At 47.7% G+C, this 13467-nt stretch overlaps 1 protein-coding gene across 1 annotated transcript; it reads left to right on the top strand.

The window, feature by feature from the left end:
- Window positions 1–10300: 10300 nt before the first annotated feature.
- On the top strand, window positions 10301–13005 carry SYNDIG1L (synapse differentiation inducing 1 like). The gene is made up of 3 exons (XM_065941867.1): window positions 10301–10717; window positions 12565–12705; window positions 12847–13005. The coding sequence occupies exons 1-3, from the start codon at window positions 10301–10303 to the stop codon at window positions 13003–13005; spliced, it is 717 nt and encodes a 238-aa protein (XP_065797939.1).
- Window positions 13006–13467: the final 462 nt, after the last annotated feature.

Raw genomic sequence — 13467 nt, 5'->3', positions numbered from 1 at the left:
TTCCAATCCTCCCAGCAATTTTCACCTTTGTCAGTCACAAACCCACCGCTAAGACAAGCAGATTTTGCTCTGGAAGAGGCCAATCCAGCCTATGGGAGTTCAGGGTGACAGTGGGTAAAACAGAAGGTGAACTGAAGTTCCCAAGAAAAGAGCAACTGAGATGCCTCCTGTGGGAGCTGAGTATTCCAGCTGTCTATCTTTCCTGGGTTTCCCCCTCAGCCCTCTTCTCCTCTCTTTCTCAAATCTCTTTCCAGACCTGACCACCACCCAGGGCTTCATCTCCATACATCAATTGCCAGGTGGGGTTTCTACCCTTGTATCCCAAAGGCACTTCAAAACCAAACTCATCTGCTTCTCTTTCCCATTCTTTCCATCTGTGTGTGTGTGTTTCATTTTTTCAGCTTGGTACTTGGTGACCCATTTAAATCTAAATATTCTTTTTTTTTTTTTTTTTTTTTTCAGTTCATGAATCATGTTCTGCTTTTGCTTCTTTAATTATTATTGTTTTCCCTCCAGTCTCTCTGTTCTGTCTCTCTGACATGACATTCCTGTTAGATGGATGTTTGATCTCCTGGGACTCTCCTCCATTTCTCTTAACTTGCATATCTTCCATCTTTTTGCTCTATGTCTTGGGAAATTTCATTAACTTCTTCTTTTACATTAAAAAGTTAATCTTTAACTGTGTCCATTTTATTATCCAGAATCTCAATTGAATTTTTTAAAATTTAGACAATTATTTTCAATTTTTAAAATACTTTTTTTGTTCTTTAACTGCTCCTTTTTCATAGCAGCCTATTCTTGTTTTATGGATGCAACATCCTCTTACATCTCTCTGAGGATATGAATTGAAAAAAAATTTTATATATGTTTTCTATAACTTGAATGATTTGGAATTCTTGTTGGGTTGGTTTTATATTTGTTTATTTAATCTTTCTCTTTTATTGCCACATAGCTATTTTTCATTATCTTTTGTTGTTCATTCAGACTCATGAATAAAAAAGATATTGACTAATATAGGCAGCTGGCATGTAATTCCTCTGAAGTTGGATAAGTTTGTTTCCCTAACAGGCCTCTCCTTTGAATGTTTATTGTTCTTACCTCTGGTGTTTGGGACTGTGACTGTCTCTGTACTCATTTCTTCACCAAGGAATCTCATCTGCTTTTTATCTGCCAGAAATTCCTCTGTGTTTCTGGTCCACTGATAATCTTTTCTGTTTTCCAGTTTTGTTGTGATTTCATTATTTTGAAAATATATCCTGTCATCTTAATGAAACCTTAAGAGGGAGAAGATTTGCCTTCTCAAATCAACAGCTTCCCCCTAGATTTTTTGCCTAAGTTGTTGGCATCACCATCTACTTAGTTAAAGAAACCAGAAACCTGGAAGTCATTCTTGCTCCTCTCTCTTCCTCACTATGGTTGGTCTCAAAATTCTATTTGTTTAGCCCCCTAACTACTCCTCAGGTATTACTCTTCATCTCCATCCATTTCACCATCAGGTTCAGGTCCTCATCCCCTCCTGCCTGCATTGTACAATAGCCTCTTTAAATAGACTCCAAGCTTCTTTTTTAACACTCTTCAAATCGTTTCCATCCACTGCTGCCACCCAGAGTTGTTGTTGTTGTTCAGTTGCTAAGTTATGTCCAACTCTTTGCGACCCCAAGGACTGTAGCACACCAGGCTTCCCTGTCCTTCACTATCTCCCAGAGTTTGCTCAAACTCATGTCCATTGAGTCGGTGACGTCACCCTTTTCTCCTCCTGCCTTCAGTTTTTCCCATTATCAGAGTCCTTTCCAATGAGTTGGCTCTTTGCATCAGGTGGTCAAAGTATTGGAGCTTCAGGCCATCCAGTGAATATTCAGGGTTGATTTCCTTTAGGACTGACTGGTTTGATCTCCTTGCAGTCCAAGAGACTCTCAAGAGTCTTCTCCAGCACAGCAGTTTGAAAGCATCAATTCTTCAGTGCTCAACCTTCTTTGGAGAAGGCAATGGCACCCCACTCCAGTACTCTTGCCTGGAAAATTCCATGGACGGAGGAGCCTGGTAGGCTGCAGTCCATGGGGTCGCTAAGAGTCGGATACAACTGAGCTACTTCACTTTCACTTTTCACTTTCATGCATTGGAGAAGGAAATGGCAACCCACTCCAGTGTTCTTGCCTGGAGAATCCCAGGGACGGGGGAGCCTGGTGGGTTGCCGCCTATGGGGCCGCACAGAGTCGGACACGACTGAAGCGACTTAGCAGTAGCAGCAACCTTCTTTATGGTCCAGCTCTCACATCCATACATGACTACTGGAAAAACCATAGCTAAAACACAGGCATGACTGTGTCTCTTCCTTGAGACAACCATCATTGGCTCCCCATTGCCCAGAGTGAAAAGCTTCTCTGAAAGGAATTGGAGGCCTTCCCACCTCCCTTGCCTGATTCCATCAATATCAAGCCACCTGGCTTCCCCTCTAGACCACTGTCCCATGCTCCTGTGCTGTTTCCTCTGCTAGAAATACTCATTTCTCATTGTCTCACCTAATGACTCATCTTTTTCCTTCAAGACTCAGTTCAGATGTCACCTGCTATGAAAACCTTTTCCTAGTTTCATCACCTCCACTCCTTTCTCAGGATAGGAGTCCCATATCAGTGTATCCACAACACTCCATGTCCTGCTAGTACAACTTACTCCATGGCGTTGAAACCTTGTATTTGCTAGTCTGTATTCTCCCCTCCTCCTCAAAGTAGGTACCACTTCTGGTTGATTTTTGCATTCCAAAATCTGGTCTGGACTGCTTAAGAAGTGTTTGTTGTACAAAACTAAATATGCCCCAGCCAGATGTGCTCCATCCATCCCAGGTCCTGGAAAGAGTTTCTTAAGGAGGAGACTCAGCCCACCTAGCTCACTCATCCACTAATTCATTCATTTATTCATGAGACCAACTGTTTATGGAGTGCCTATTATATTCCAGGCCAGGGGCCTGGAAGCAGACAGAGTCCCCACCCTCTTGAAGCTCATGAGATCTGGTGAGGGAGAGACCCTAATCAAGGAATCACACATATGTAAATAGAGACTGGGATAAGCTCTAGGAAAGAAAGAGCTGGAGCCTGGAAAGCAGATAACCAGCAACCTAAATCTAGGCTAAAGATGTAGGGATGACCTCCCTAAGGAGGTGACTTTTGAACTGAGAGCTGAAGTATTCTGATGTGGGTGGAGACAAAGTTTCTGAGCAGCATGGCTGTGAAGAAAAGGAGAGGGAAAGGACAGCAGCTGAAGGAGGGGAGGTGTCATGGAAGACAAATGTTCCTCCTCTCTGTTTCTGCCTGACTACCTCAAAGCTTAGCGGCTAAAACAAGGGACATCTTATATTATCTCATGACATTGAGGGTCAGAAATTCACGCAGGCTTGAGCTGTGCGATTATTCCACTCCATGTGGCATGGGCAGAGGTCATCCAGTGGTCCTCAGCGGACAGATGGGCTGGCTTGAAGAGTCCAAGATGGCTTCACCCACATGTCTGGCATCCTGGGATGACCAGAAGGTTGGGTTCAGCAGGCTCTGCCAACCACAGCGTCACACACACAGCCTTTCCAGCCTGACAGCTTCAGGGTAATTCAGAGCAGCTCAGGGTCCCAAGGGTGAATATTCCAGCAAGCAAGGTGAAAGATGCATGACCTTCTGTAACCTGGCCTCTGAAATCTCATAGCATCACCTTAGCTGTGCTATGTGGTCAAAGCAGTCACAAACTCACTCAGGTTAGAGAGGAGGGACATAGATCCCTACTTCTCGATGGGAGGAGTGTCAAAGGATTGACAGTCAGATTGTGCACTCATCACGATTTCTTTTTTAAGCCAGGGAAATGACAATATGTTTAAGTGCCATTAGGGAAGATCAAGAGTTAGGAGCATTTGAAGACAGAGGAGAAAGAAAGGATAATCAATTGTGTTAGCTTCCTGAGGAGGAAACTGAAGCAAAGAAAGCTAAATCTCCTGTTTTCCCTCAACTCTGTTGCCTCCCACCCCGACCCTGACCCCTGACTCTTTCTCTCTGCTGTCAGATGCAGCAAGCAGCATCCGTGAGCCCGAAGCTGGTTTGGCAGCTCTTTTGCTTACAGGCCAGAAATCATCCAGTCCAGTCCCAAGTCATCTACTAACAGCCTCCCAAGTCACAGGACTTCACAGTTTACAGAACAGTTTACATATTATCTGCCTGGAAGTTGGTCTAGCACCTATTCTTAAAGACGGCACCTCTCCTCTGGATTGTAATCATTTCTATTTAATCTTCTGCCCTGCTAGGAAGTTCTGGCTTTTATCTTCCAGTTTAGTAGCAGTCTTTCTTGTTGCACTGAGAGATAGTGGTCAGAGGTCGAACTTCCTCACTATAGCTCTGTATTTATTTGAATCCAGACCTTAAGGTTATCTAGGCAGCCATCCCTGGGCTGCTAAATCACCCCAAATCTCTTAATCTTTTCCTAAATCTCCCATTTCCCATTCCCTTCTATAAGGTCTCTGGTTTTAACCCATTCAAGACTAAGTCCTTGCCATTCTCACACCCACAACCATTTATCACAACCCTTTACACACAAGTAGGCTCTGAAAGGCCAGGTGTTGGACTCAGTTAAACCCAGGTTCAAATCCAGGGTCTGATACTGTTTAATCTTGGGCAAGTTACTTAACCTTTCTGAGTCTCTGTTTCCTCATCTGAAAATAAGAAATAATAATAGCCAATTTCACCAGTTGTTGTACAGGTTAGAGATACAGTGTGTGAAACACGGGGCTCACGTGAGGATGCAGTAAAAAGTAGCTGTTGCGATTTTACAGCGTTCTGATAAGGACTGGCCCCATCCCACGGACAACGACCCAACTCCTGGTCCCACATCACACCGTCCCTGTGGTCTCTATTTCGCAGAGATAATAGAGACCTCCTCTAAGCCCCACTCCCCACAGCTAATCCCAGAGAATGTGATGCTGTTCAGGCCAGCAAGAGCTCTGATCAGACAGACTGGGTCAGACGGGGCTCTGCCGCTCTCCAGCTGTGTGGTCTCAGAAAACCTATTTAACCCCTCTGAGTCGCAACCCCCCTCACCCATGTGAAGAGGACAAATCACATGAGATACTGCATTTGAAGCACTTGCCACGGTGTCCAGGACAAAGCAAGCGCTCAAAGGACGGCCGCCAACACGTGGTGGCAGCAAAGCAAAGCGACTCTGGGGTCAAACTCTGGGGTCAGGGTTCAGGTCCAGTCCACTACTCACCAGTTGCATGCCTGTGGGCCCTTATAAGTGTCTTATGCCTCAGTGTCTTCATCTGTAAAATGGAGACAATGATGGAGATAATGATTTACAGAGTTTCTATAAGGATTAAATGAGAGAGTACATCCCATTTAGAACAGTGCCTAGGACACAGTAAGAATTTAGTGAAGTGTGAGATGTTGTTGTTTCAACCTTAAACTTCTTTGTATTTTTATATTTAAGGTACATTGACTATAAGTAGCATATTATCAGATTGTGTTGTTTTAAAAATCTAGGTTTCGTCTCTTTTTAAAATCATCTTTAAAGTATAATCTACATACAATAATAGTCACTAATTTTAAGTATACAATTCAGTGAATTTTGTGGAATACCTGCAGTCATATAAGCATTACCACAATCAAGTTGCAGAACATCACCCCCCAAATCTTCGTGCCCCTTTGCAGTCTATCCCCTCCCCACGTGACCCTTAGCAACCACCAATCTGCTCTTTTTCACCATAGTTTTGCCTTCTCTAGGATTTCATATAAATGGAACAATACACTATGGGACTATCTTTGTCTTTTATGGGCAATTTTGTTCCATTTACATCCAATATAGCTACTCACATCCTTGGGTGTAAGTCTAACATCTTACTGTTTGTTTTCTATTTGTCTCACTGATTCTATATTCCTTCTGCCTCATTTTGGATAAATTAAATACCTTTATTATTTCATTTCTGTTTTCTCACTAGTTATATATTCATTTACTCTTCTTTCTGTGGTTATCAGAGCAATGGTTCTTAAAGTGGGTCCTTGGCCAGCAGATTCAACTCACCCAGATTCTTGTTAGAAATGAAAATTCTCAATTCCCATCCTGGAATCATAAACTATGAGGGTGGAAGCCAGCCATCTGGGTTTATCAAGTCCTCCTGGTGATGTTGAGACTGGCTAGTTTGAGAACCATTGGCTGAAGATAACTTTTGCTTCTGGCAAACAGCAAGGTTATATGTAGATCACCTTAATCCAGTTAGAAGCAGAGCTGATTCAAAGCGTGATTTCTGTCCTCAGGAGGGCTGATCTGTCACTGGTTTTTTCTACTCCTGATGGGTAGTCCTAAGGTGGTCCCAGTTGAAAACTGGACATGTTTACTGGAACACTTCTTCCTTAACCATCCCTGAACTCCACTTTTCCTCCCTGCTGGGAAAAGGTCCCAAAGGTCAGGCTCACCTATCCTTAGCACCTTGATCCCTCAAGTTCTTACTTCCTTGGTGACTGTTCAGTGCCTTCAAAGTTTCCCTGGCTTTCGTAGGCAGGTTTGTGTAACACAAGTTAGTCTGCAACTGCTGGAAAAGAAGCCCTCTGTCCTGTTGTTATTTTCCCACTAGAATTACAGAGTCAAAATGAGCATTTAGAACAGTTCAGTTCCTGGCATGTGGCAAAAAACTCAATAAGTGTAAGTTCTTCTTCTTCTTTCTTCTCACAGTAGAATCCTAGGGTCATCTTGAGCTGAGCTGTTAAAAATCAACCCCTTCTACCCTTACCATACATTTTAGAGATAAGCAAAGTGATGTCACACTGCGTGACTGGACTCCAGTGCAATCAGACTCCCTCTTGAGGCTGTATTTGGGTGGCTTCCCGTCCCTTGTCTGGGAGGTGGCAGTGTGCTCTCCTTCCCCAGATCATCACGGCATACTCAAGAGCCTAGCTCGGTTCTCAGCTCACAAGGAAACAAGCCAGGGACCGTGGCTTCACAGACCCGCCTCTCCTCCCGTCTTCTGGCCTGGCCCAGACCTCCAGCCACGACCACACGTTTGGAGCGATCTTCCTACATTCAGAATCCCAGACATCACATGTCTTTCCTCTGGAGCAGAGTGCACACCTGCACACACACGCACGCACGCACGCACACACACACACACACACACACACAGAAACATGCTCACCAGCAAGTGAGTATGTACACAGTACCATCCACAGTGTGGAAGGACCACAATCCAGGTGAGACCAGGCAGTCGAAGTGGAGATGAAAATTGCTCTGCATTGAATGCTAGTCCCTTAATCCAGGGAACAGAGGGGGGGCAACCATAAGCAACAGACCGAAACATCAGGCCAAGCCAAGGACAGAGAAGACTGGGCGAGAGCCAGCCACCATCTCCAGCTGGCCAGGACTCGGAGCTAGGTCCCCAGAGTCAGCCCCGTGAACTCCTGTGTGACCCTAACAGGTGACAGAAAGAACATGACCTGTTAAGAGAATCATGACCCTTAGCCGGACCGTGGGCAGGTGCTGCAGCCTGTGACTTGGTTACTTTCTGAAAACGGGTGTGTGAGACTGTGTATTGGACTGTGCGTATTGGACAGGGGGCAGGTTTTGATGTCGTGCTCGGCCTCATTCCTTCTCAGAAGGAGTGCCCCAGCCTGGGGAGGTTTTAAACAGATTTTAGATAATTTGGCTCAGAAGAAATCCATTAATTTTTTTGTGATTTAAAAGTAGTGCATGCTCATCGTAAAAAATGAATGTGGAAAACAGAAAAAAATGTGGTGTTAAAAAAAAAAATGAAAAGCACCTGTGCTCCCACCCCTGGAGATAATCACTGTTGACATTTTGGCGGAGTTGAGATCACATGCACATTCAGTGTTCTTTTTTCCCTTCTCACTGAATCTACAGAGAGCATTTTCTCATATTATTCCTTTTTTTGCAAACCTGCTTGAAGGCCCTGTACCATTGTTTTTGCACCATAATTTATTTAACTTGCCCCCAACTGTTGGACATTCAGGTGACTTCCAGATTGTCCTTATGGTGGAAAGCCCAGGCTCATATACCTGTGTGCATGAAGCGCCAATTTCTACTTTAAGGCACGACCAGGGCATGTGTTGGGGGATGGGGGACACTGATCCAGGAAAGGGTGCATGGCTTGGGTTTCAGAGGTTCAGCTGTGTGTACTTTGACCAATAGAGGGTGGCTGGCAGGAACTGGGTGATGGGCTGGGACACAGCCACCCCCGCCAGCCCTGAATAAGGGCCCTCCCAAACACCCCTCAGAGCTCCAGGGCCTGACTCCTGGTCACAAGTATCCCTCCTTTGCCCCTAGGGGATGACGGTGTTGTCTCTTGGTGAGGCAAGGCATAGGGCAGGGATGAGTTTGATGCATTCATCTGTTCTGAGGATCCTAGGGCTGGTCTCCCCAACCCTACTCCCTCAGAAAGGCCCCTGCCCACCTTTGCCCGCATGGATGGAAGCCCAGAGAGTAGGCGAGGTGAGCAGGGGCAGGGGCCAGGTGGAGGGGCAGGGCTGGGATAAGGCAGCCAACAGGGAGTTGGGAAGCCGGGCAACAACCCCTTGGCTCCGTGGGTCATCTGGCAAATAGATGTCTTGCCTTCCCTTTGCCTCCCTGACCCTGCTGGAGGGGCTGTGGTGGGAAAGGTGAGCTCTGCACCCCCTGGGCTCATCTGAGTGTGCTCATCCATTCCTGACTACTGAAAGAGAACAGGGAGTGGGGGAATCTCACTTCTGGAGGGCTCCTCAAACTATGGAATTGTGGTATGTTAGTGCCACCATCGCCATCGGTGGCTGTTTAATCCAACTCCTCTGGTTCCAAATGGGGAAACTGTCAGGTCAAAAAGCTAATGTGGGTCAGGAATGGAAACTCTGTGTATCTAACTCCCAAACCCACAAGCCTGTGGTCACATGTCCTTTAGCTCTACGTCCGTGGCTCACATCTGCTGGTGGGGGGAGGCTGTGACAGGGGCTCAGAAGCTGCCCTGGGGAGTTAGAGGGTCCAGCCCTGCTGGGAATCAGCCCAGAGGAGCCCAGGCATGAACACAACCTTGTGAGGCCTCTGCCTTGGATGCCCAGCTCCCCATCAGCAGGAAGAAACCCCTCCACGTCACTGTAGTCCAAGGGCTTCCCGCCCTGCATGTCTGACCTCTGGAGAGGAAGGAGGAGAGAGCAGCAGTGAGGCCTCTGGGTTGATGAGCATGCCTCCCCCCAGAGAGCAGTGACCTAACCCCTCCTCCAGATCCCAGAATTCGCCTTAGAAAGGAGGTGAGCCTAAGGAGCATCCCTTAAGACCATACCTGGGGAGAAGTGCCAACTCCAGGAAGAGCTGACCTCTGTGAGCACGTGGCATGGGGCGAGCTCTGAGTTAAACGTGGGCCAACCCAACCTGAGAACAAATCCTCTGTCGATGCAGCATCCTAGCTGCCACCAATCCTGACAGTATCTCCCAAGGCCCACTCCCATTTCTCCGTCTGCTCACCATAGAGTCTCAGCAGTCCTCAGTTTATCAGAAGCCACGGCAAAGCCTCCTATCCATGAGACAGTCAGTCCAAGCCACCCCACACACATAGCCACAGGGAAGGCTTCAGGACCCAAATCTCATCCTATCAACCCTGCCAAGACCCCTGAGGACCCCTTTGTCCTCAACAGGGCTGCACTGTCTGGCCCCACAGTCCATCTCACATCTTTCTCTGTACCTGCAGCCATACCAGCCTCATCTCTGGCTCTCAGACCAACCAGATTTTATCCGCCCACTGCGTGAAATGTGCACCCTCTCCTCTTGCCTTGTCAACCCCATCTTCTTCCTTCAGATCTCAGCTCCAAAGCCTCCTCTTGCACCTCTGTGTCAGTTCTATCCGTCGTATATTCTGACACCCTCTGCTGTACTTCCCCTTCAGGGCAGGCGTCTTCCCCAGACTGTGAGCTCTCGGAGACCAAGTGTGCAGCCTTCTTCCTCTGCCTGCTTCATCCCCAGCATCTGTAAAGCACCTGGCCATCGCTGACGCTCAGTGGTGATGCAGTGAATGGATAAATGAATGACCCAGCTCTATGAGGTAAGTTCTGCTGCAAAGAAATGGAGGATCTGAGTTAAACAGCCAACTCAAGGTCCTGCGGCTGGCCGGTGGTACAGGCAGGGTCCAGGGCAAGTCAGACTGCAGAGTCTGTGCTCTTCACTGCTTCCTGTCCTTCATCCAGAATGCCGGCCGCAGTGTCTGTCTGTCTGGCTCTCCCCAGCAGGCCCTCTGAGGACGGCTCAACTGGCCACCAAGTCCCGGGGTTCTGGGGCTCGCCTCCCCGGAGCTGCCCCCAGAACCATGGAGAGTCTGAGTGAGCTACAGAACCCACTGCTGCCTCGGAGCCCCACGCACCTCCATGGCCCCTACCCCTACCCCGAGGCTTCTCCTGCCTGGCCCTGCCGGGAGAAGATCTATTCCTACCTCCTGGGCGGTGCTGACCCTGCGCATGCCCACCAGCTCCTGGACCCCGGGTCCCTGCAGCTGGCCGTGGAGGCCTGGTACAGGCCCAGCTGCCTCCTGGGGAGGGACAAGGTCAAGGAGCCCCGGGCAGGCAGCTGTGAGACCAGCTTCACAGAGGGCAGTGAGCCCCCGGCTGGGCCTACGGAGCGGTCCTCGGAACCTGGCCAAGCAGAAGAGGATGTCGCCATCCAGACTGTGTCCTACGGGGTTCAAGAGGAGCTCCAAGGCCAAGAGGGTGACCCGGAGGAAGAAGAGGTAAGCACGTGCGCGTAAATGCAGATTCTCAGGCCCACCTCCGGGTACTGAGATTTTGCAGGCCTGGCTTGAGCCCCAGGAATCTGTACTTAACTAAAGAAAAGGCCCTCTGACACAGATGCTAGTCACACTTTGAGAAACACTAGTTAAAGCTGACAGTTTATTTATTTATTTATTCATTTTTACTATTTATTGCATTAAGGTATCTTTCTATTGAAGTTCATGTACAATATTACATAAGTTTCAGGTGTACAACATAGTGATTCACAATTTTTAAAGGTTATGACTATTTGACTTCTTTTTTTTAAATGTGAACCATTTTCAAAGTCTTTATTGAATTTGTTAGAATATTGTTTCTGTTTTATGTTTTGGTTTTCCGGCCGCAAGTCATATGGGATCCTAGCTCCCTGGCCAGGGATTGAACCTGCACCCCTTGCATTGGAAGGTGAAGTCTTAACCACTGAACTGCCAGGGAAGTCCCCTATTTGACTTTTTAATAGCATTTTTTGCTCTTTTTTTTTTTCCAGTTCAATCGAGATATAATTGTTATGTAACATTAAGGTATACAATGCCATGATTTGATTCATGTATGTATCACAAAATGTTTACCACAATAAGGTTAATTAACACACCATTTACCTCACCTAATTGCCATTTTGCTGTTGCTATAAGGAGAACATTTAAGATCTACTCTCATAGAAACTTTCAAGTATATAATACATTATTATTAACTACGGTCACCACGCTGTAGCAGATCCCGAGAACTTATTCCCCTTATAACTGGAAGTTTTTACTCTTTAACCAACTTTTCTTCATTGTTCCTACTCCCTAGCCCCCAGCAACCACCGACCTACTCACTGTTTCTCTGAGTTCAGCTTTCTTGGATCCTACATATAAGTGAGATCAAATGGTGTTTGTCTTGGGCTTCTTTCCCTTAGCATAATGTATCAAGACTCATGTTGTCGCCCGTCACGCACTGCACGTTCGTGGGGAAGCTGGTGCTAAACCATTCGGAGACAACCTGCTTCTGGGTCGGGGTTTCGTACGTAGCAGGGCAGCTCCCTCGCTGCGATCTATTGAAAGTCAGCCCTCGACACAAGGGTTTGTAAAAAAAAAAAAAGAGAGAGAGAAAAAAAAAAAAGACTCATGTTGGCCCAAATGGCAGGATTTTCTTCTTTTTATGGCTGAATGATAGTCCCTTATACATATAGATAAACATTGTCTTTGTCCACTCATCCCTCCATCTGTGGACTTCTGGTCTTTGAGGAATGTTCACCTGGTTCTTGTTTTCTTAATTATATAAGCAATTTAAAGTCAATGCAAAAAGTTATTCAAAGATAGCAATTATTTTAGTGAATGATCTTCCAGTCTTTTCACTTACGTTTTTTTCTACCTCCCTCACCCCAAAAGAGTTCTTGCTATACATATTTCTGTAACTGAATTTTCCTCTCTAAGCAACCCATTGGCTCCACGTAATCTAGTATTTTCTACCAAGGTGAATTTTAAGGGTTGTATGGTATCCCATTATAAATTCTTCCACCACTTATTAACCCAATCTCCTGGTCACTGGGCGCTGAGACTATTCCTGATCTTTCACAGTTACTATCCTATAATGAACATTCTAGTACACGTATACTTGTTCATGTATTCTTGCATGTGTATACTTGTAGTCTTTCCTAGTGATAAAACCCCAAGGGTGGAATCATTGAACCATTGTCAAGGTTTTGGTAGAGAGTCCGGAGCCCAACCCACACTCCCACTCACAACAGATGAGTCTGCCCTCTGCCCTACGCCACTGCCGATGGGTGTCCCGGGCCAGGTCACAAGAGCCCACTTATGTTTTGCAGAGCGACGCCACATCAACAGAGAGTGAAAGTGAAGACAACTTCCTTACGCTGCCTCCCAGGGACCACCTGGGTCTCACCATCTTCTCCATGCTCTGCTGCTTCTGGCCCCTGGGCATCGCCGCCTTCTACTTCTCCCAGGGGGTAAGAGGCTTCATGGGGGCCCAGGGCTTCTGCTCTGGCCACCCTCCCTCCCCGGGGCACCTGGGGTCAGAGCCTGGGGGGCTGGGGCTATTTTGCTGGGCATGGGGATGTTCCTTTTCACCAGCGCCTCTCTCTCCCTAGACCAGCAAGGCCATCTCCAAGGGGGACTTCCGCCTGGCCAACACCACCTCCCGCCGGGCCCTCTTCCTGGCCACACTGTCCATCGCTGTGGGGGCTGGTCTCTATGTGGCCGTGGTGGTGGCCCTGGCAGCTTACATGTCCCAGAATGGCCACGGCTAGTGGCCAAGAAGGCCTGGCATCCTGACTCCCCTACTCTGCCTGAGGAGGCGGAGAGGGGGTGCTGGGGGTAGCAGACTCTCTGGGGAGACAGCTCATGGGGGTGGCTTGTCAGGAGGACGCCTCCCAGGCTGCAGCCTGCGGGGCACGACCGTCACTTCCTCCTGCCCATTGCCACCAGCCTAGAGCAGGCCAGGGGGCATCACTCAGTCCAGGAGAGGGTCGGGCTGCCCACCCGGCCATCCAGGCAGAGCTGCCTCTGGCTGGGAGCTCTCCCCATTCTGCTCATTCCCCAAGGGGTCTCCTGCCCTGGGGCAACACACTATCCAACTCTGCTAACCTCTCCACAAAGAAGAGCAGATTACAGGGAGAGGAAGGGATGCCTGGGGGGCAGAGGAGCGGGCCCAGTCCTTCCAGTGCACAGGAGTCTCCACCTGGGGTCTCCCTGAACTTCCCAACTCCACT

The sequence above is a fragment of the Muntiacus reevesi genome, chromosome 7 (assembly GCF_963930625.1).
Source record: "Muntiacus reevesi chromosome 7, mMunRee1.1, whole genome shotgun sequence".
Taxonomy (NCBI): domain Eukaryota; kingdom Metazoa; phylum Chordata; class Mammalia; order Artiodactyla; family Cervidae; genus Muntiacus; species Muntiacus reevesi.
This window is presented reverse-complemented; position numbering and strand designations above follow the sequence as displayed.

Excerpts from the sequence above, each read along its gene's own strand:
- SYNDIG1L (XM_065941867.1), top strand. The coding sequence starts at position 10,301 with ATGGAGAGTCTGAGTGAGCTACAGAACCCACTGCTGCCTCGGAGCCCC. Across the intron at positions 10,718-12,564 it reads GTGACCCGGAGGAAGAAGAG|AGCGACGCCACATCAACAGA; the intron begins GTAAGCACGTGC and ends TATGTTTTGCAG. Across the intron at positions 12,706-12,846 it reads CCTTCTACTTCTCCCAGGGG|ACCAGCAAGGCCATCTCCAA; the intron begins GTAAGAGGCTTC and ends CTCTCTCCCTAG.